Here is a 24,409-nt window from a genome sequence, read left to right on the forward strand (position 1 = left end):
CAGCAGCATCAAGAGTGTTCTGTGATTGCTGCAACAAATCATGGCAGACTTTCTGAGCGCAGACGACGACGACTTCTCTCCGATAAAATGTTTTACCACAAACTGAGCAAACAAATAGTTTCTCTCTGAATGTGTGTTCTCATGTGATTAGACCAGTGATTGTCAAACTGTTGTACGTATACCACTAGAACACCAAATATTTACTTTATTAAGTGATTAATGTTTCATACCTGCCAACTTTTGAAATCAGAAAAACCTAGTAGCCAGGGTCCAGGGGCCGCAGGCCCCGGTAGGTCCAGGACAAAGTCCTGGTGGGGGGTTCAGGCTTCGCCCCCCGACGCAAAATGATTATTAGCATTCAGACAGGTTAAAATGTTGCTAAAACCATCACTTTTCTATCAGTCACAGTGACTTTTCAAAACAAAAATATTACAGCAAAAATCATATGAGTTGATTGACATGTTTATTCTGTAAGCTAACTTCAATAGTTTGAAATTATTTTGACAGTTAATGCCAGTTATCCTGTCAACCTTTCACAAGACTTCAATTTGTTCATTGAAAGTATAAACAGTATAAACACTTTTTACAGTAAACAAATGGTAAAACAGTACTAAACAATTCCATTAAAAAAAAAATTGGTGTCATTATTAACTTTCTGTCCAAGCTTGTATAATCTACTGCCTTGTTCAATTGTAAAAAATATTCTGTGCCTAAAATTCACATTTCTATCACAATTATCATACTGTAAACATGGTAAGCTAACTTCATTAAAATTAATAGTCCTGTCAATAGCATGGAATTATAATTCAAATGTAGTTTTTTTGTAAGCCTTTCAAAAGAATTCAAAATATGACAAATTAATGAAAATTAATTTAAGCCATCAGACACTTGAAAAGTGGCACATTACATCTCTAATGTAATCATTTTAACTTTTCAACAGAAATAGCACTGCAAAAATATTAAGGACATACTTCTGTATTTTGGTAGTTATGCTGTCAACATTTAACAAGATTTCTTCAACTTGGACTTGAAAGCATAAATAGTATAAACACTTTTAACAGTATAACAGTACTAAACAATTCCAATAGATAACATTGGTGTCATTACCTTTTTGTGGCTAAAATCCGAAAAACGTTGAAAGTTTTCCACTTGTATCGCTAGCAACGGCATTAGACTTGTGTTTTTTTGTCCCAACGTGGTCTTTTACATCGCTATTTCCTCCGTGTCCGATCGAAAAATCTTGTCTGCACAAGGTGCAATTCGCGTAGTTTTCACCCTTTTTGGAACGGATAATTATTCCCGGATAGGCTTTTGAATATTCTTCACGGAATGACTGCAGTTTTCTTTTCGGTTTAAGACTCGTTTGCGATTTTTCTCCGGCTGATTCCATGATCGTTCGCTCGTTTGGAAACAATGGCAACTGCTTGGCAGCGGTGCTATAAATAGCCTCGCGCATTTTTAAAAAATATTTCTTTTAAATTAATGAAAAACCGTATTTTTTATCACTGCAACCGTAACCCGGAATAGGTTGATGAAAACCGTACTAATTACGGGAAAACCGGAGTAGTTGGCAGGTATGATGTTTTATTTTCCCATATTTAAATACAATGTTACCATTCAAACTGTGTGTAATGTTACATCGGCCAAAATACTAATCATGCTTGTTAAATAAAACCTTGAATATTAAGGTCGACTAAGCTACTGCATTTTAATGTTGGTTATTATGTTGGTAGTTGGAGGGCCAAGTGGTTACTGAACTACTCAATTAGACATCATGTTTGAGTGTACCTTTTACCACAAACAGGACAACTAGATGTGTTTTCTACGGTGTGTTTTCAGGTGAGCAAGCAAATATCTCCTTTGAGTATAGCTTCGGCCACAAAATGAACAGTTGAATAGATTTTCTTCCGTATGTTTCATTTCGTGTCGACTCAAACAGTGTCTGTTAGAAAAGCTTTTACTGCAAAATGAGCAACTTAACGGTCTTTCTCCAGTGTGCGTTCTCATGTGATCGGTCAAATTGCCCTTTTGAGAAAAGCTTTTACAACAAACCGGACAAGTAAATATCTTCTCTCCTGTGTGTGTTCTCATGTGCACAGTCAAATTGCTTTTAACAGAAAAGCCTTTACCGCAAACGGAACAATCAAATGGTCTTTCTCCTGTATGCGTTTTCATGTGTTGAATTAAGCTGTTCTTGTAAGGAAAGTTTTGCCCACAAACTGAGCAATCGAAAGGTCTTTCTCCCGTGTGTCTTCTCATGTGTTGAGTCAAACTGTTCTTGTGAGAAAAGTTTTGCCCACAAACTGAACAGTTGAATGTTTTTTCCCCCGTGTGTGTTCTCATGTGGTGAGACAAACTGCCATTATAAATAAAGCTTTTGCAACAAACTGGACATTTGAATGGTTTTTCTCCCGTGTGCGTTCCCATGTGTTGAGTCAAACTGTTCTTTTGAAAAAAGCTTTTATCACAAACTGAACAGTGAAATTTTTTCTCTCTGGTGTGTGTTTTCATGTGGTGAGTCAAACTGCCATTATAAGAAAAGCTTTTGCAACAAACTGTACATTGGAATGGTTTTTCTCCTGTGTGTTTTCTCATGTGTTCAGTCAAACGGCTCTTTGTAGTACATCTCATACCACAAACTAAACAGTTAAAAATATTTTTACATGTCTTCTTTTTAGAGCTTTCAGAGGGTGTGTTGTCAGTGTGAGTCCTCATATCACCTTCACAGTCCGTATCGCTGCTCAAAGTTACATCAACCTCGTCTTTAGCCTCGCTATCTGATAGTGGAGCTAAGAGGTGGTCGGATTGTGGTTTCTCTTCATCATCTTCAGTCTTCACAGAGAGAAGAGGCGGTGGCAACTTGGAGAGATCAACCTCCTCCTGCTCTAGAAGACACTCTTTATCCTGAGTGATCCAGAGTTCCTCCTCTTCCTCTTTAAAGTGGGGGGGCTGTGAAGCGTCCGGCTTCAAAGTAGAGCTCCCCCCCTGCAGCTGAGGCGGATGTTTTTCAGGATGACCAATCAGCTGCTCGACGTCTGAAAGAACACAAATAGGTTCATTGTGTTACATTACGTTACTCACTGACTGCTGGAGCTCATGTTGTGGTGCGTGCAGCAATCCCGCCCTCAATGCAGCCTCGCAGGCATGCACAGAATGTCTTTGTGATTGAACTATATATAACTTACCTACTAATTTAATCAGGAAAACAACTAATTTCTATATATCGCTTTTGACCTCCCCCCCTCCTCAACAACACCTGGAGCTCGCCCCAGTCTATGCACATTACATCATCCCACCCAAGACAATGGGCACATACACACACACACACACCCTCCCCCACCCCACGCCTTCAACACCGCTTGTTTCCCCTCGGGGTGATGGACGGCTGGCAGCGCAGAGCAGCAGTCGACCCCCAGGGTCCCAACTCCCCGCCCCTCTTTTGCGAGTAGGGATGATGTTTGATGAGAAATTATCGAGTTTGAGCCTATTATCGGATCCTCTTATCGAACCGATTCCTTATCGATTCTCTTATCGAGTCCAGATAGGTTGTTGTATATGGAAAAAAACACACAATATTTGCTTTAAAGGGGAACATTATCACCAGACCTATGTAAGCATCAATATATACCTTGATGTTGCAGAAAAAAGACCATATATTTTTTTAACCAATTTCCGAACTCTAAATGGGTGAATTTTGGTGAATTAAACGCCTTTCTAATATTCGCTCTCGGAGCGATGACGTCACAACGTGGCGTCACATTGGGAAGCAATCCGCCGGTTTCTCAAACACCGAGTCAAATCAGCTCTGTTATTTTCCGTTTTTTCGACTGTTTTCCGTACCTTGGAGACATCATGCCTCGTCGGTGTGTTGTCGGAGGGTGTAACAACACGAACAGGGACGGATTCAAGTTGCACCAGTGGCCCAAAAATGCGAAAGTGGCAAGAAATTGGACGTTTGTTCCGCACACTTTACCGACGAAAGCTATGCTACGACAGAGATGGCAAGAATGTTTGGATATCCTGCGACACTCAAAGCAGATGCATTTCCAACGATAAAGTCAAAGAAATCTGCCGCCAGACCCCCATTGAATCTGCCGGAGTGTGTGAGCAATTCAGGGACAAAGGACCTCGGTAGCACAGCAAGCAATTTGTTCCCGCAGACGAGCGAGCTAAACCCCCTATCGACCCTAGCTTCCCTGGCCTGCTGACATCAACTCCAAAACTGGACAGATCAGCTTTCAGGAAAAGAGCGCGGGTGAGGGTATGTCTACAGAATATATTAATTGATGAAAATTGGGCTGTCTGCACTCTCAAAGTGCATGTTGTTCCATCCATCCATCCATCTTCTTCCGCTTATCCGAGGTCGGGTCGCGGGGGCAGCAGCCTAAGCAGGGAAGCCCAGACTTCCCTCTCCCCAGCCACTTCGTCCAGCTCTTCCTGTGGGACCCCGAGGCGTTCCCAGGCCAGCCGGGAGACATAGTCTTCCCAACGTGTCCTGGGTCTTCCCCGCGGCCTCCTACCGGTCGGACGTGCCCTAAACACCTCCCTAGGGAGGCGTTCGGGTGGCATCCTGACCAGATGCCCGAACCACCTCATCTGGCTCCTCTCGATGTGGAGGAGCAGCGGCTTTACTTTGAGCTCCCCCCGGATGGCAGAGCTTCTCACCCTATCTCTAAGGGAGAGCCCCGCCACCCGGCGGAGGAAACTCATTTCGGCCGCTTGTACCCGTGATCTTGTCCTTTTGGTCATAACCCAAAGCTCATGACCATAGGTGAGGATGGGAACGTAGATCGACCGGTAAATTGAGAGCTTTGCCTTCCGGCTCAGCTCCTTCTTCACCACAACGGATCGATAGAGCGTCCGCATTACTGAAGACGCCGCACCGATCCGCCTGTCGATCTCACGATCCACTCTTCCCTCACTCGTGAACAAGACTCCGAGGTACTTGAACTCCTCCACTTGGGGCAAGATCTCCTCCCCAACCCGGAGATGGCACTCCACCCTTTTCCGGGCGAGAACCATAGACTCGGACTTGGAGGTGCTGATTCTCATCCCAGTCGCTTCACACTCGGCTGCGAACCGATCCAGTGAGAGCTGAAGATCCTGGCCAGATGAAGCCATCAGGACCACATTATCTGCAAAAAGCAGAGACCTAATCCTGCAGCCACCAAACCAGATCCCCTCAACGCCTTGACTGCGCCTAGAAATTCTGTCCATAAAAGTTATGAACAGAATGGGTGACAAAGGGCAGCCTTGGCAAAGTCCAACCCTCACTGGAAACGTGTCCGACTTACTGCCGGCAATGCGGACCAAGCTCTGGCACTGAGCATAAAGGGAGCGGACTGCCACAATCAGACAGTCCGATACCCCATACTCTCTGAGCACTCCCCACAGGACTTCCCGAGGGACACGGTCGAATGCCTTCTCCAAGTCCACAAAACACATGTAGACTGGTTGGGCAAACTCCCATGCACCCTCAAGGACCCTGCCGAGAGTATAGAGCTGGTCCACAGTTCCACGACCATGTTGTTGCCAAATGTATTTCATATGCTGTAAACCTAGTTCATAGTTGTTAGTTTCCTTTAATGCCAAACAAACACATACCAATCGTTGGTTAGAAGGCGATCACCGAATTCGTCCTCGCTTTCTCCCGTGTCGCTGGCTGTCGTGTCGTTTTCGGCGTTTTCGCTTGCATACGGTTCAAACCGATATGGCTCAATAGCTTCAGTTTCTTCTTCAATTTTGTTTTCGCTACCTGCCTCCACACTACAACCATCCGTTTCAATACATGCGTAATCTGTTGAATCGCTTAAGTCGCTGAAATCCGAGTCTGAATTCGAGCTAATGTTGCTATAGCTTGCTGTTCTTTCCGCCATGTTTGTTTGTGTTGGCTTCACTATGTGACGTCACAGGAAAATGGACGGGTGTTTATAACGATGGTTAAAATCAGGCACTTTGAAGCTTTTTTTAGGGATATTGCGTGATGGGTAAAATTTTGAAAAAAACTTCGAAAAATATAATAAGCCACTGGGAACTGATTTGTAATGGTTTTAACTATTCTGAAATTGTGATAATGTTCCCCTTTAACAAAAGCTCACTTTTATTACCGGTATATAAGAAAAAAATTAAATCTAATAAATAAATAAATATTGACTGTTACCCCCCTAAAAAAATTTAAAAAATAAAATAAATATTGACTGTTGTTACCCAAAGTATATTAAGTGGGATTTTTCAGAAAAACAAATATATACAGTAACACAAAAACAACCTGTCTCTGTGATCACTATAGGTGTATAAATAATAATAGTGTTAAATAAAATCAGTCCCTTGGGCACAAAACTGAAAATAATACAGCTCTCCAAAAAGTGCACTTCTGCTGCTATTTGACATAACTGTTTGTTATGATGCTTTGACATTTTTGCACTTCATTTCTTTATTGAAAGAAAATTCTATGAAGAGAAAAGTTGTTTGCAAATGTGGTTACAATGCTAAAAAATTAAAAGTTAAAGCTAAAAAAAGAAATACACTTTATTGAGTTAACATTATTTCTTTACAGGGGGAAAGATGTGATGTTATGAGCGAGGGCAGAGGTTCTCAAATGGGGGTACGAGTACCCCTGGGGGTACTTGAAGGTATGCCAAGGGGTACGTGAGATTTTTTTTAAATATTCTAAAAATAGCAACAATTCAAAAATCCTTTATAAATATATTTATTGACTAATACTTCAACAAAATATGAATGTAAGTTCATACACTGAACATCAAATCAAGTAGGCTATTCCATTCATTACAATGCAACAATGCAATATTCAGTGTTGACAGCTAGATTTTTTGTGGACATGTTCCATGAATATTGATGTTAAAGATTTCTTTTTTTTGAAGAAATGTTTAGAATTAAGTTCCTGAATCCAGATGGATCTCTATTACAATCCCCAAAGAGGGCACTTTAAGTTGATGATTACTTCTATGTGTAGAAATCTTTATTTATAATTGAATCACTTGTTTATTTTTCAACAAGTTTTTAGTTATTTTTATATATTTTTTTCCAAATAGTTCAAGAAAGACCACTACAAATGAGCAATATTTTGCACTGTTATACAATTTAATAAATCAGAAACTGATGACATAGTGCTGTATTTTACTTCTTTATCTCTTTTTTTCAACCAAAAATGCTTTGCTCTGATTCATTAGGGGGTACTTGAATTAAAAAAATGTTCACATCACTGAAAAAAGGTTGAGAACCACTGAGCTAGGGAATATAACAACTACCCAGCATGCAACGGGAGTGACGAGCATGCGCGGTAGCCCCGGAAAAGTGTTGTTGCATGTCGCCACCCGGCAGCTAAGAATGAGGTTATGAGCACGCTGTGAAAGTAAACGTCAAGAACTCAGCCAACACGCCTCGTCTGCATTATTTATAATTAGACAGACAACACATATACAGTGGGATTTTGCTTTGTTTACAAGGAAAGAAAAACAAAAGTTAAAAAAGGGAGATATGTTGTATATATATGTATGTGCTGCGGTTGCTTTAAGAACGTTGCGACAGCTGCCGTAAAGGAGGTGCGTTGCTAGCCTGGTTGCTATGCATCCGGTTGGTCGTAAAAGTGTTGGTCATGTGTTTGTACCCTGCTCAAATATCTCAGTAAAGTTACCGTATTTTCCGCACTATTAGCCGCACCTAAAAACCACAAATTTACTCAAAAGCTGACAGTGCGGCTTATAACCCGGTGCGCTTTATATATGGATTAATATTAAGATTCATTTTCATAAAGTTTAGGTCTCGCAACTACGGTAAACAGCCGCCATCTTTTTTCCCCGTAGAAGAGGAAGTGCTTCTTCTTCTACGCCAAGGTAAGCACCCGCCCCCATAGAAGAAGAAGCGCGCGGGTATTACGTTTCATTTCCTTTGTGTGTTTACATCTGTAAAGACCACAAAATGGCTCCTACTAAGCGACACACTGTGGTTCTAGCTTGCCATGCTAATGGCCAGAAACTTCCACCCATGGTGATATTCAAAAGGAAGACCTTGCCAAAAGAGAACTTTCCAGCCGGCGTCATCATAAAAGCTAACTCGAAGGGATGGATGGATGAAGAAAAGATGAGCGAGTGGTTAAGGTAAGTTTAAGTTTACGCGAAGAGGCCGGGTGGCTTTTTTCACGCAGCTCCGTCCATGTTGATATACGACTCCATGCGCGCCCACATCACAGATGGTGTCAAAAAACAAGTGAAGCACACAAATACAACACTCGCCGTCATTCCGGGTGGATTAACCAAAGAACTCCAACCGCTCGATATTGGTGTCAACAAGGCATTTAAAGCATGACTGCGAACGGCGTGGGAACAATGGATGACCGAAGGCGAACACACCTTCACTAAGACAGGGAGACAGCGCCGGACGACATACGCCAACATCTGCCAGTGGATCGTAAATGCCTGGGCGGATATTTCGGTCTCAACTGTGGTCCGAGCTTTCCGGAAGGCAGGATTCACGGAACTGCTGGAAAAACAACAGCGACACTGACTCCGATTACTTCGACGAGACGGAGCCGGCCATTTTGGATCCCGTAATTCGCCCAACTTTTTAATTCGGACACCGTAGGGGAAGAATTCGAGGGATTTATGAATGAAGAATAACTTCAGAAAGTGAGTGTTATGTTTATTTTATGTGTTGTGACATTAACGTTCGAGCAACATTAAGTTATTGCTATTGCTCTGCACTATTTTGAATTTTACTATGTTTGTGATTGCACATTTGCACATTACCGTACATTTTGGGAGTGAACAGAGTTGTTAGAACGCTGGTTTTTAATATATTATTAAAGTTTGACTGACCTATCTGACTGTTTTTTTGACATTCCCTTTAGCGCAGTTAGATGCGGCTTATAACACGGGGCGGCTTATAGGTGGACAAAGTTTTGAAATATGCCGTTCATTGAAGGCGCGGCTTATAACACGGGGCGGCTTATGGTGCGGAAAATACGGTATTCATTGGATTATACCTTTTGTTTTGAACTTTATTACACCTTGGAGCGCTTTTTCCGGTCCATTTTTTTCCTGCTTTCCCTATCTGCGCCTATTGACTGAGCTACGTGACGTCATTTCTTGTGATGTCTCAAAGGGCATTTCTGGCCGGGACGGGATTCGTTCCCAGGGATTCGAATAAAGAACCAACTCTTTTTCTTTACTATAGTGGTCTCGATAACGGGTACCGGTTCTCAAAAAGGGATTTGAGCCCGAGGACTCGGTTCTTTTCTTATCGAACAACCGGGGAAACCGGTTTCGAGTATCATCCCTAGTTGCGAGTTGTCGTGATTAAATGTAACGTGTTTATGTGTGCATTGCATGGAGGTTTTTTCCCACTCCAGACTAGGCCCCCTTAGGAGCCCAGTCTAGATTGTATTTTTTTACTCATCTTCTTCCCCAGCGTTTTACCTTGTTCTTATCTTTTACGGGGGAGCCTTTGGCGACCCATCAGCGTTCCTGTTCTGTAACCCTGTACACTGTTTGTTTGTCTAATCTTGAACGGGTTTGTGCTGAAAACATAGTTTCGCTGTACTTGTGCAATGACAATAAAGTCCTATCCTATCCTAAATATTTTTATCCAACTCCTCAGATACAACATGTTCTTAAAGGGGAACAATATCACAATTTCAGAATGGTTAAAACCATTAAAAATCAGTTCCCAGTGGCTTATTATATTTTTCGAAGTTTTTTTCAAAATTTTACCCATCACGCAATATCCCTAAAAAAAGCTTCAAAGTGCCTGATTTTAACCATCGTTATAAACACCCGTCCATTTTCCTGTGACGTCACATAGTGAAGCCAACACAAACAAACATGGCGGAAAGAACAGCAAGCTATAGCGACATTAGCTCGGATTCAGACTCGGATTTCAGCGGCTTAAGCGATTCAACAGATTACGCATGTATTGAAACGGATGGTTGTAGTGTGGAGGCAGGTAGCGAAAACGAAATTGAAGAAGAAACTGAAGCTATTGAGCCATATCGGTTTGAACCGTATGCAAGCGAAACAGACGAAAACGACACGACAGCCAGCGACACGGGAGAAAGCGAGGACGTATTCGGCGATCGCCTTCTAACCAACGATTAGTATGTGTTTGTTTGGCATTAAAGGAAACTAACAACTATGAACTAGGTTTACAGCATATGAAATACATTTGGCAACAACATACACTTTGAGAGTGCAGACAGCCCAATTTTCATCAATTAATATATTCTGTAGACATACCCTCATCCGCGCTCTTTTCCTGAAAGCTGATCTGTCCAGTTTTGGAGTTGATGTCAGCAGGCCAGGGAAGCTAGGGTCGATAGGGGGTTTAGCTCGCTCGTCTGCGGGAACAAACTGCCGCCATTGCTTGCCGTGCTACGAGGTCCTTTGTCCCTGAATTGCTCACACACTCCGGCAGATTCAATGGGGGTCTGGCGGCAGATTTCTTTGACTTTATCGTTGGAAATGCATCTGCTTTGAGTGTCGCAGGATATCCACACATTCTTGCCATCTCTGTCGTAGCATAGCTTTCGTCGGTAAAGTGTGCGGAACAAACGTCCAATTTCTTGCCACTTTGGCATCTTTGGGCCACTGGTGCAACTTGAATCCGTCCCTGTTCGTGTTGTTACACCCTCCGACAACACACCGACGAGGCATGATGTCTCCAAGGTACGGAAAACAGTCGAAAAAACGGAAAATAACAGAGCTGATTTGACTCGGTGTTTGAGAAAATGGCGGATTGCTTCCCGATGTGACGCCACGTTGTGACGTCATCGCTCCGAGAGCGAATATTAGAAAGGCGTTTAATTCGCCAAAATTCACCCATTTAGAGTTCGGAAATCGGTTAAAAAAATATATGGTCCTTTTTCTGCAACATCAAGGTATATATTGACGCTTACATACTTCTGGTGATAATGTTCCCCCTCTGGAGACAATTTTAGTTTATATCATTTTTGAGCTTGTGAATAAAAACCCTTTGTTCCGGAAACAAAATTCAAACTGCACTTTAATGTATTTTCATAAAAAATAAGCTACAGTATTAGGGTATCGAAAAACTCCACACTCTGGGTCATCGCTTGCCGTTTGCCAAACAACTGGTGAGAAGCGCGGATGCAGGGTTTTCCCCCAGATTGCCAACAGATTGTATTCGGACACGTGACTTTAGAACGGAAGTACCGTAAACAACATTGTGGGCCACCAAACCAATATGGCTACTGTGCAGCAAACAGAGTGCAAAAGGGCCTAGATCTTACCACTAAAAGCAGGTACGAGCAAAAAATGCAAACCATGCAATAGAATCCATCCCTATACATAGTCAAAATAATTATATTTTGATTATATATTATGTATAAAATGACGCATAGATTTCATTCAAAAGGGATTAAAAAATGTTTATATATATATATATACAGTATAGGGTTAGGGTTTGGACACCTTCTCATTCAATGGTTTTTCAAACTTTTGGCCTGTATTGTGTATTTAAAAACAAATCTGTGTTGTTAGTTATTAGTATTAACTTGGGGTGTAACGATTCATCCACTACGTCGATCTATCGGTTTGTATTTCTAAGAGTCCACTACATCCATCTGTTATCTAACATCGTTTTAAAAGGCAATCAATCCATTTTATTAATACTAGAAAAAAGAAAACTTGGGATTTAAGAACGGCAGACTTTAAATTAAGTTGAACACTTTTTATCATAAGGACGATAAACATTACTCAAGTCTATCTGCCCGTCTGTGCAATCATCACCGCGTAACCAGGGGCGCCGAAAAGGGGGGGTAAAGGAGACGGATTCTAGGGGCCCATGATGGAGAGGGGCCCAGAGAGGCCCCCAATGATGATGAAATTATAATAAAGAAAAAAATAATGACACTAAGTTATTAACTAACATATAATCACACATGTTTTATTTTCCATGTCCTGGTAACAATACCTTTATTTGTTTTGGAAGCATCAACCCCTGCAGGGCCCTCCCTTCCCCCCCTCTATTTACGTTAAATGGTTCAGTCCGACTGGATCAGCTGCAGGTAGCGCACTGGCGATTTGTCACAGACAGCGCCACAGCGGGCAAAGCGTAGGAGACAGCAGTAGGCCTCAAAAATCAGGCAGCCAAAAAAGAAAGGAAAAGAAAATAAGAGAGGAGAAGGAGTTGAAGGGTCGACAATATGTCACCCAATATTTAGGTCCACAATGTCTCAGGAAAGACTTTGCAGTCTTGCCATGCTGTCAATCAGGGCCGGCCCGTGGCATAGGCCGTATAGGCAAATGCTAAGGGCGCCATCCATCAGGGGGCGCCATGCCAGTGCCACAAATGTTGGAGAAAAAAAAAAAAAAAAAAAAGTTGTTACTATTATTTCTAAATACAAAAAATAATCTCACGTTAATTAAAATGCAAAGTAAAGCCTATTTAATAGAAATATTATTTGTTACAACATTACGCCCCCCCTCCTCCCCCCGCACGGTGCGCCCCCTCCCTTCCCGTATCATGACTCTTTTTGGACGTCACCACATCAAAAAATTAACACAAGATGTCAAAACGGCCAAAACTGTCAGGTGCCCAGGGAAGAAAAAAGAGAAAAGAAGAGGAGAAACGAGAAAAGACAGAGGTAGCAGGTAGGTAACGTTAGCCTACATGAAATTATTTGTCTGTTACAGAATGTGATAGTAACCTGGATTTTTAGCATTAAGCTAATGTTACATGACTCGGCAATTGCTAATCAATAAATAGCTAATTCTGTTTTAACGTCGGGTTAATATTGTGGAGGGGGCTAAATTGTTATGGAAAATAATAATGTAACGTTAGGTAATTACAGTACTCCCACCTTACATTCCTCAGGGACATTTGTATTAGATCTTTTAAGCAGGTGTTTTTTGTTTAAATTATTGCCTTCTGGTTAGCTAATGTTTTCCCTGCAGGTAATAGTCACTTTTCCACCCCTTTATATATTAGGTATAGTTGTAAGTTAAAAAAAAGGTCAAAGACAAAGCTATTCGGGTTCTTGTGAGTATATACACTTCACTGCCGATGTGGGGAAGCTTGCAAAAGGAAGCTTGACTCAGTCTGCAACGTTATATTATATATATATTTACCATTCTTTCATATATTAAGTTCTACTTAAATTATGAGAAATCATATATGGCCATTTTGTATTCTGATGGCGTTTTTGTTTTTGCTGAGATTTTTCTCTCTCCACTGATTATAATTGCTATTTTTTCATGGAAGAGTTTATTTCCAACTTAAGAAACAGTGGTGCAGCAAAAAAATGACTCAAAATGAATTCCATTGTATTCAGAGTGCTCAGTTCTTCCCCTGCTGTACATGTCAACTGTGATGCTGTTCTTCTTTCAAAAATATGGTAATGATAGTCAAAAATACCATTAAAATGCATAAATGTATGTAAAATAGCATCAAAAAATGTTGCCGCTGTGTTGGGGGCCCTGTAAAGATTCTTTTCATGGGGCCCAAAATCCCTAGCGGCGCCCCTGCGCGCAACATCAGTTATCTAAACAGACTGGTGGGTATCTACGGTGGCCGAAAAAGGTTACAACTAGAGATATCCGATAATATCGGGCTGCCGATATTATCGGCCGATAAATGCTTTAAAATGTAATATCGGAAATGATCGGTATCGGTTTCAAAAAGTAAAATTCATGACTTTTTAAAACGCCGCTGTACGGAGTGGCACACGGACGTAGGGAGAAGTACAGAGCGCCAATAAACTTTAAAGGCACTGCCTTTGCGTGCCGGCCCAATCACTTAATATCTACGGCTTTTCACACACACAAGTGAATGCACCAGCCATACAGGTCACACTGAGGGTGGCCGTATAAACAACTTTAACACGGTTACAAATATGCGCCACACTGTGAACCCACACCAAACAAGAATGACAAACATAAACACAACAGAACAAATACCCAGAACCCCTTGCAGCACTAACTTTTCTGGGACGCTACAATATACACCCCCGCTCCCCACCTCAACCCCGCCCACCTCAACCTACTAATGCTCTCTCAGGGAGAGCATGTCCCAAATTCCAAGCTGCTGTTTTGAGGCATGTTTAAAAAAAAAAAAAGCACTTTGTGACTTCAATAATAATAAAAATATGGCAGTGCCATGTTGGCATTTTTTTCCGTAACTTGAGTTGATTTATTTTGGAAAACCTTGTTACATTGTTTAATGCATCCAGCGAGGCATCACAACAAAATCAGGCATAATAATGTGTTAATTCCACGACTGTGTATATCGGTATAGGTCAGGGGTCGGCAACCCGCGGCTCTTTAGCGCCGCCCTAGTGGCTCTCTGGAGCTTTTTCAAAAATGTATAAAAAAATGGAAAAAGATGAGGGGGAAAAAATATATTTTCTGTTTTAATATGGTTTCTGTAGGAGGACAAACATGACACAAACCTCCCTAATTGTTATAAAGCACACTGTTTATATTAAACATGCATCACTGATTCGAGTATTTGGCGAGCGCCGTTTTGTCCTACTAATTTTGGCGGTCCCTGAACTCACTGTAGTTTGTTTACATGTATAATTTTCTCCGACTTTCTAGGACCTGTTTTATGCCACTTCTTTTTCTGTCTCATCTTGTCCACCAAACTTTTAACTTTGTGCATCAATGCACAAAGGTGAGTTTTGTTGATGTTATTGACTTGTGTGGAGTGCTAATCAGACATACTGTATTTTCCGCACTATTAGCCGCACCTAAAAACCACAAATTTACTCAAAAGCTGACAGTGCGGCTTTTAACCCGGTGCGCTTTATATATGGATTAATATTAAGATTCATTTTCATAAAGTTTCGGTCTAGCAACTACGGTAAACAGCCGCCATCTTTTTTCCCCGTAGAAGAGGAAGTGCTTCTTCTTCTACGCAAGCAACCGCCAAGGTAAGCACCCGCCCCCATAGAACAGGAAGCGCTTCTTCTTCTACTGTAAGCAACCACCCGCCCGCGTAGAAGAAGAAAAAGCGCGCGGATATTACCGTACGTTTCATTTCCTTTGTGTGGTTACATCTGTAAAGACCACAAAATGGCTCCTACTAAGCGACAGGGATCTGGTTCATGAAAAGACGCAATCTCTCCATCCGCACACGGATTACTATTTCACAGCAACTGCCTAAAGACTTTCAAGAAAAGCTGGCTACTTTCCGTGCATATTGTAAAAACAAGATAGCTGAAAAAAGATCCGGCCAGAGAACATTATCAACATGGATGAGGTTCCACTGACTTTTGATATTCCTGTGAACCGCACTGTGGATACAACGGGAGCACGTACGGTGAATATTCGCACCACAGGGAATGAGAAGTCATCCTTCACTGTGGTTCTAGCTTGCCATGCTAATGGCCAGAAACTTCCACCCATGGTGATATTCAAAAGGAAGACCTTGCCAAAAGAGACCTTTCCAGCCGGCGTCATCATAAAAGCTAACTCGAAGGGATGGATGAAGAAAAGATGAGCGAGTGGTTAAGGGAAGTTTACGCGAAGAGGCCGGGTGGCTTTTTTCACGCAGCTCCGTCCATGTTGATGTACGACTCCGTGCGCGCCCACATCACGCTGGTTTTTAATATATTATTAACGTTTGACTGACCTATCTGACTGTTTTTTTGACATTCCTTTAGCGCAGTTAGATGCGGCTTACAACACGGGGCGTCTTATAGGTGGACAAAGTTTTGAAATATGCCGTTCATTGAAGGCGCGGCTTATAACCCAGGGCGCCTTATGGTGCGGAAAATACGGTATATTTACCATTCTTTCATATATTAAGTTCTACTTAAATTATGAGAAATCATATATGGCCATTTTGTATTCTGATGGCGTTTTTGTTTTTGCTGAGATTTTTTTCTCTCCACTGATTATAATTGCTATTTTTTCATGGAAGAGTTTTATTTCCAACTTAAGAAACAGTGGTGCAGCAAAAAAATGACTCAAAATGAATTCCATTGTATTCAGAGTGCTCAGTTCTTCCCCTGCTGTACATGTCAACTGTGATGCTGTTCTTCTTTCAAAAATATGGTAATAATAGTCAAAAATACCATTAAAATGCATAAATGTATGTAAAATAGCATCAAAAAATGTTGACGCTGTGTTGGGGGCCCTGTAAAGATTCTTTTCATGGGGCCCAAAATCCCTAGCGGCGCCCCTGCGCGCAACATCAGTTATCTAAACAGACTGGTGGGTATCTACGGTGGCCGAAAAAGGTTACAACTAGAGATATCCGATAATATCGGGCTGCCGATATTATCGGCCGATAAATGCTTTAAAATGTAATATCGGAAATGATCGGTATCGGTTTCAAAAAGTAAAATTCATGACTTTTTAAAACGCCGCTGTACGGAGTGGCACACGGACGTAGGGAGAAGTACAGAGCGCCAATAAACTTTAAAGGCACTGCCTTTGCGTGCCGGCCCAATCACTTAATATCTACGGCTTTTCACACACACAAGTGAATGCACCAGCCATACAGGTCACACTGAGGGTGGCCGTATAAACAACTTTAACACTGTTACAAATATGCGCCACACTGTGAACCCACACCAAACAAGAATGACAAACATAAACACAACAGAACAAATACCCAGAACCCCTTGCAGCACTAACTTTTCTGGGACGCTACAATATACACCCCCTTCCCCCACCTCAACCCCGCCCATCTTAACCTCCTAATGCTCTCTCAGGGAGAGCATGTCCCAAATTCCAAGCTGCTGTTTTGAGGCATGTTTAAAAAAAAATAATGCACTTTGTGACTTCAATAATAAATATGGCAGTGCCATGTTGGCATTTTTTTCCGCAACTTGAGTTGATTTATTATGGAAAACCTTGTTACATTGTTTAATGCATCCAGCGGGGCATCACAACAAAATCAGGCATAATAATGTGTTAATTCCACGACTGTGTATATCGGTATAGGTCAGGGGTCGGCAACCCGTGGCTCTTTAGCGCCGCCCTAGTGGCTCTCTGGAGCTTTTTCAAAAATGTATAAAAAATGGGAAAAGATGAGGGGAATTCCACGACTGTGTATATCGGTGTAGGTCAGGGGTCGGCAACCCGCGGCTCTTTAGCGCCGCCCTAGTGGCTCTCTGTAGCTTTTTCAAAAATGTATAAAAAATGGAAAAAGATGAGGGGGAAAAAATATATTTTTTGTTTTAATATGGTTTCTGTAGGAGGACAAACATGACACAAACCTCCCTAATTGTTATAAAGCACACTGTTTATATTAAACATGCTTCACTGATTCGAGTATTTGGCGAGCGCCGTTTTGTCCTACTAATTTTGGCGGTCCCTGAACTCACCGTAGTTTGTTTACATATATAACTTTCTCCGACTTTCTAGGACGTGTTTTATGCCACTTCTTTTTCTGTCTCATTTTGTCCACCAAACTTTAAACGTTGTGCGTGAATGCACAAAGGTGAGTTTTGTTGATGTTATTGACTTGTGTGGAGTGCTAATCAGACATATTTGGTCACTGCATGACTGCAAGCTAATCGATGCTAACATGCTATTTAGGCTAGCGATATGTACATATTGCATCATTATGCCTCGTTTGTAGGTATATTTGAGCTAATTTAGTTTCCTTTAAGTCATATTAATTCAATTTATATTTCATGACATACTATCTGTATGTAATATGGCTTTAAATTGTTTGCGGCTCCAGACAAATTTGTTTTTGTATTTTTGGTCCAATATGGCTCTTTCAACATTGTGGGTTGCCGACCCCTGGTATAGGTTGATATCGGAATCGGTAATTAAGAGTTGGACAATATCGGAATATCGAATATTGGCTAAAAAACCATTGTGGGGAGGCGGGGCCGGCAGATCGACAACGAGGCAGGGCACACCGGAGCCCGCTCCAAGATGGCGGCGAGGAGGCGTGGCCGGTAGTCCGTCAGCGGGGCAGTGCACACTGGGGCCCGCTCTAAGATGGCGGCGAGGAGGCGTGGCCAGCGGACTTGCGTCCAAATGGACTACAGGTGCGTGGATTGCGCAGCTGGGCACAATCTATTAATCCCTTCTCAGTGTTTAAAAGGACAGGCGCCGAGAACAACAGGGTAGAAGGAGGTGGAGAGCCAGCGGCAAGACACGCAGCAACGCATGCAGCGAGAGACAGACGGCGAGAAGCGGACGCGGAGCGCGAGAGGCAGAGAGCCAGACGCAGACGACGCCGGGGACGGCTGAAAAGCGACCGGAAGAGCGAGCGGTTGGAGAGGCGAGAGCGGAAAAGCCACCCGACCTGAAGGCAGCTTTATTGAAAAATAAAGAAGTCAAAACCTGCTAACATCGATGTTTGTCCTTGATGGTCCTGAGAACCCATTATTGGACATCTCTAGTCACAACAAATGCAAACGCATCAAGACAATAACAAAAAAAACAACACAAATTTAAAAGGGAACATTATCACAATTTCAGAATGGTTAAAACCATTAAAAATCAGTTCCCTGTGGCTTATTATATTTTTCGAAGTTTTTTTCAAAATTTTGCCCATCACGCAATATCCCTAAAAAAAGCTTCAAAGTGCCTGATTTTAACCATCGTTATATACACCCGTCCATTTTCCTGTGACGTCACATAGTGATGCCAACACAAACAAACATGGCGCATAGAACAGCAAGCTATAGCGACATTAGCTCGGATTCAGACTCGGATTTCAGCGGCTTAAGCGATTCAACAGATTACAAATGTATTGAAACGGATGGTTGTAGTGTGGAGGCAGGTAGCGAAAACGAAAATTGAAGAAGAAACTGAAGCTATTGAGCCATATCGGTTTGAACCGTATGCAAGCGAAACCGACGAAAACGACACGACAGCCAGCAACACGGGAGAAAGCGAGGACGAATTCGGCGATCGCCTTCTAACCAACGATTGGTATGTGTTTGTTTGGCATTAAAGGAAACTAACAACTATGAACTAGGTTTACAGCATATGAAATACATTTGGCAACAACATGCACTTTGAGAGTGCAGACAGCCCAGTTTTCATCAATTAATATATTCTGTAGACATACCCTCATCCGCGCTCTTTTCCAGTGGCCCAAAGATGCGAAAGTGGCAAGAAATTGGACGTTTGTTCCGCACACTTTACCGACGAAAGCTATGCTACGACAGAGATGGCAAGAATGTGTGGATATCCTGCGACACTCAAAGCAGATGCATTTCCAACCATAAAGTCAAAGAAATCTGCCGCCAGACCCCCATTGAATCTGCCGGAGTGTGTGAGCAATTCAGGGACAAAGGGCCTCGGTAGCACGGCAAGCAATGGCGGTAGTTTGTTCCCGCAGACGAGCGAGCTAAACCCCCTATCGACCCTAGCTTTCCTGGCCTGCTGACATCAACTCCAAAACTGGACAGATCAGCTTTCAGGAAAAGAGCGCGGATGAGGGTATGTCTACAGAATATATTAATTGATGAAAATTGGGCTGTCTGCACTCTCAAAGTGCATGTTGTTGCCAAATGTATTTCATATGCTGTAAACCTAGTTCATAGTTGTTAGTTTCCTTTAATGCCAAACAAACACATACCAATCGTTGGTTAGAAGGCGATCGCCGAATTCGTCCTCGCTTTCTCCCGTGTCGCTGGCTGTCGTGTCGTTTTCGTCGGTTTCGCTTGCATACGGTTCAAACCGATATGGCTCAGTAGCTTCAGTTTCTTCTTCAATTTGGTTTTCGCTACCTGCCTCCACACTACAACCATCCGTTTCAATACATGCGTAATCTGTTGAATCGCTTAAGCCGCTGAAATCCGAGTCTGAATCCGAGCTAATGTCGCTATAGCTTGCTGTTCTATCCGCCATGTTTGTTTGTGTTGGCATCACTATGTGACGTCACAGGAAAATGGACGGGTGTATATAACGATGGTTAAAATCAGGCACTTTGAAGCTTTTTTTTAGGGATATTGCGTGATGGGTAAAATTTTGAAAAAAACTTCGAAAAATATAATAAGCCACTGGGAACTGATTTTTAATGGTTTTAACCATTCTGAAATTGTGATAATGTTCCCCTTTAAATTACGAGCTGCGACACTTTTGGGTAATTTCCCAACCAAATGTTGACAGTAATCATAACATTTCTCTTCTTTATTACCTCCAATCCTCTGCACGTTGATGTAGACATGTGGTCCAGTCTTCTCTTCACACACTGCACATCTCTTACTCTTCGCCAACATCTCTTCTTTCAAATCATTATTTTCTCTACACAAGCGCTTGTTTTGCTCTTCCACTTTCTTCATTTGACTTTTGCATTCTTTCATCTCCTCTGATGTGAACTCCACTGCCTTCTTCAAGCTAACAATCATGGCGGCTCTTTGTTTACGTTCTTCAACAAAGTCGGCTAATTTCTCATCGACCCTCTTTTCAAAGCTTAGAACAGCCTCCAAAATGACTTCAACTCGCTCATCTTCATGTGCACTTTTCGTCTTTATCTCCGTTGGTGATTTGCTGGAAGTTGATTCTCTTTCATGTTCTCTTTTAGCGGACGTCGCCATCTTAGCATAGCAGTAGTCGTCCATCTTCTATCACGTCTTCAATCTTCACTTCAGGTAATAATTCGTCGCTCCAAACTCAAGTTTTGTGTCCTGGGCGTTAGAAAATGTGAACATTTGAGAATGTATCTCGCTGCTATGTCGTAAATTAAAAAAAACTTTTTCGGTAAGCTCGGGCAGTTCAGTCCGCCATCTTGGTGTTTGAGCTGCGAGATCCGTCTGCGCATGCGCTAAGAACAAACACTTCCCGTCTCAAACTCCTCCGATGTTGACAACTGTTCGTTTTGTAATGTTTTTGTTTTTGTTTTTTTTGCCCTGCATGTTTTCTTAGCAGAAATGTGACAATTGTATTGTACTAGTGTGTTCTATTTTACCAGCGTTTTTGGAGCGTTGCAATGCATGATGGGAAAGTAATCTTCAGGTCCGGGTCAAGTGCCTCGAAGCAAAGTGAACGTTCGTCACTTGTCGTCGTGTCTTTAGCCTTCATACGCTTCATAAAACACTGGCTGCAAAGTAAATAAGTTGTTTGAAAGTTAAAGTGACAAGACTGTATGACTTTTAAGTGTCTCGTGTGCATTATATAGATCGTTTGTGACTTGTAAACTGTTTCTACTGTGTGTGAATAGGTAAGCGTATTAATGGGCGTTTGTCGCCATCTAGTGTTTTTTTTGTGTTGTCTGTGTTGAGCAGGGCAGCACGGTGGAAGAGGGGTTAGTGCATCTGCCTCACAATACGAAGGTCCTGAGTAGTCTTGGGCAGAGGTGGGTAGTAACGCGCTACATTTACTCCGTTACATCTACTTGAGTAACTTTTGGGATAAATTGTACTTCTAAGAGTAGTTTTAATGCAACATACTTTTACTTTTACTTAAGTATATTTATAGAGAAGGAACGCTACTTTTACTCCGCTACTTTTATCTACATTCAGCTCGCTACTCGCTACTAATTTTTATCGATCTGTTAATGCACGCTTTGTTTGTTTTGGTCTGTCAGACAGACCTTCAAAGTGCCTGCCTTACTGGTGACGTTTCACTTCGTTCCACCAATCAGATGCAGTCACTGGTGACGTTGGACCAATCAAACAGAGCCAGGTGGTCACATGACCTGACTTAAACAAGTTGGAAAAACTTATTGGGGTGTTACCATTTAGTGGTCAATTGTACGGAATGTATACTGTACTGTGCAATCTAATAATAAAAGTTCCAATCAATCAATCAAAAGTGTGAAGGAAAAAATATACTTTTTTTATTTCAACCGTACACCCCGTCAAAAGCCTCAAGACTGACCGCACATGAGGACGTTCCTGTCTTCACAATAAAAGTGCCGCTCCATCGCGCCTGCGCTTTCAAAACAAGAGTCTCCGAAAGCCAGCGCAAACAAGCTAGCAAGCTACGGAGTTTGACGACAATATATTTCTTGTAAAGTGTATAAAAACGAATATGGAAGCTGGACAAATAGGATGCCAAAAACCCACCACTTTCATGTGGTATTAGACAGAAAGGAGGAACTTTTCTTCTCCTCCATTTGAAAACGTGGACATTATCATCACTACTGTCTGATTACAATCAATGCAAGTCATCAGAATCAGGTAATACACCAACTTATATTCTAGTCTTCATTAAAGAAAGGAATCTATATGTTAAACATGCATGTATATTCATTAAAACACCTTTAACATGTAAACAAAAACAGCAAAATAAATACATATAAATGATATACTGTATATATCAATGTATATGTATATATATATATATATATATATATATATATATATATATATATATATATATATATATATATATATATATATATATATATATATATACATGAGTGTGTATGTTACTCATCAGTTACTCAGTACTTGAGTAGTTTTTTCACAACATACTTTTTACTTTTACTCAAGTAAATATTTGGGTGACTACTCCTTACTTTTACTTGAGTAATAAATCTCTAAAGTAACAGTACTCTTACTTGAGTACAATTTCTGGCTACTCTACCCACCTCTGGTCTTGGGTTCAATCCCAGGCTCGGGATCTTTCTGTGTGGAGTTTGCATGTTCTCCCCGTGACTGCGTGGGTTCCCTCCGGGTACTCCGGCTTCCTCCCACCTCCAAAGACATGCACCTGGGGATAGGTTGATTGGCAACACTAAAAATTGGCCCTAGTGTGTGAATGTGAGTGTGAATGTTGTCTGTCTATCTGTGTTGGCCCTGCGATGAGGTGGCGACTTGTCCAGGGTGTACACCGCCTTCCGCCCGATTGTAGCTGAGATAGGCTCCAGCGCCCCCCGCGACCCCAAAAGGGAATAAGCGGTAGAAATGGATGGGATGGATGGGATGTGTTGAGCAGTTTTTTTTACAACAACTTTCTCTTTGGCGTTTAAAACTTCTGTCATTAGGCCTCTCTTAAAGAAGGGTAATCTTGAGGCCACAGTACTGAACAACTATCATATTGCCATTTTTGGGGCGAAGCCCAAGAAAAGGTCGTATACCAACAACTTAGTGACTTTCTCCTGTGTCACAATGTGTTTGATACTTTCCAATCAGACTTTAGGCCCCACCCCAGCACTGAAACAGGTCTGATTAAGGTGACAAATGATACCCGCCAACACAGGCGCAGGACAAGTCTCAGTCTTGGTTCTGCTGGACCCATACTTGCCAACCTTGAGAGTTAGGCTCCACCATCAGAATGTGTACTTAAACTTATAAAGTTAACATGGATATTATTCAGTGAATTGATTCACCAAAACTAACCTGTTATACAGGAGGAAAAAGCACACAGGACGTTTCAATTGTTCACAGACTGGTCGCTCTCATCAGAATGACAAGACACTTCCGGTCTGCAGGTGATAGCATTCAATTGGGAAGAAACGCCCTACTGCCCCCTACTGACCAATGTGAATACTGATAAATGTGTAATGACAGCTCCAAAAACGAATTCAAACCACAAAATAAAATAAAAAAATCAACACAAAAATGTGACACATTATGGGTGGGTCACATATGCATGTACAGTAGATGGCAGTATTGTCCTGTTTAAAAGTATCACAACATTGCTGTTTACGGCAGACGAACTGCTTTACGGTAGACGGAAACTTGACTGCTGTTGTTGTGTGTTGTTACCGCGCTGGGAGGACGTTAATGAAACTGCCTAACAATAAACCCACATAAGAAACCAAGAACTCGCCCTCGATCATTAGCTGTTTATATTGTGAGAAAGCGGACGTGTGAACAGGCTGTCAACACGTCACTCAGGTCCGCATGGAGCTGGAGGGGGCGTGGCCTCCAGCTCCGCCTGAATTTCGGGAGATTTTCGGGAGAAAATTTGTCCCGGGAGGTTTTCGGGATAGGCGCTGAATTTCGGGAGTCTCCCGGAAAATCCGGGAGGGTTGGCAAGTATGGCTGGACCTTAGCCCTACACTTGACCATACTATCTGATTGATGATAATCACGATTCAAGTCGCTCGTTTTGCTCACAGACATTTGTTTTAGCCACGTCTTCTTCACATTACCAATGATGCCATTGAAGTCATTTAGAATTTGACGACTATCTGTAGCATGGCCGCTTCGCAACCTTTGAGAAAGTCTGAGAACTCTCTTAGCTCCACATTATCTTTGGTTCCAATCCTTGGCCAGGCTGAGAGCTTATCTCTGAAAGCTTTGGCGATTACAAATGGACTACCATATCTTTCTTGCAGAGTGTTCCAAGCTGTAGGGTATGCCATTTCTTTTCCGAGCAGAGAGTAGCTTTCAACTGCCTTTCTCGCAGGACCGCCAAAATACTTTCGGAAGTAGTAGATCTTTTCAGCCACTGGGATGTTCTTTCTTTCAATCAGCAATTGAAAATACATTTTCCAGTCCTTGTACTTAATGGGATCGCCATTAAGAACTGCAGGCTCTGGAACTGGTAGACGGCTAATGTTG

The 24,409-nt window shown here is 42.0% G+C and overlaps 1 protein-coding gene across 1 annotated transcript; it reads right to left on the reverse strand.

Annotated features, from left to right (window-relative positions):
• Positions 1-1,043: 1,043 nt before the first annotated feature.
• Positions 1,044-20,699, reverse strand: LOC133619206 (uncharacterized). The gene is made up of 2 exons (XM_061980139.2): positions 20,092-20,699; positions 1,044-3,035 (listed from the first exon to the last, which is right to left on the reverse strand). Exons 1-2 carry the CDS (start codon positions 20,513-20,515, stop codon positions 1,810-1,812), a joined length of 1,650 nt encoding a protein of 549 aa, XP_061836123.2. The 5' UTR covers positions 20,516-20,699; the 3' UTR covers positions 1,044-1,809.
• Between the last annotated feature and the right edge of the window lie 3,710 nt (positions 20,700-24,409).

This window comes from Nerophis lumbriciformis, linkage group LG20 (assembly GCF_033978685.3).
Source record: "Nerophis lumbriciformis linkage group LG20, RoL_Nlum_v2.1, whole genome shotgun sequence".
Lineage (NCBI taxonomy): Eukaryota > Metazoa > Chordata > Actinopteri > Syngnathiformes > Syngnathidae > Nerophis > Nerophis lumbriciformis.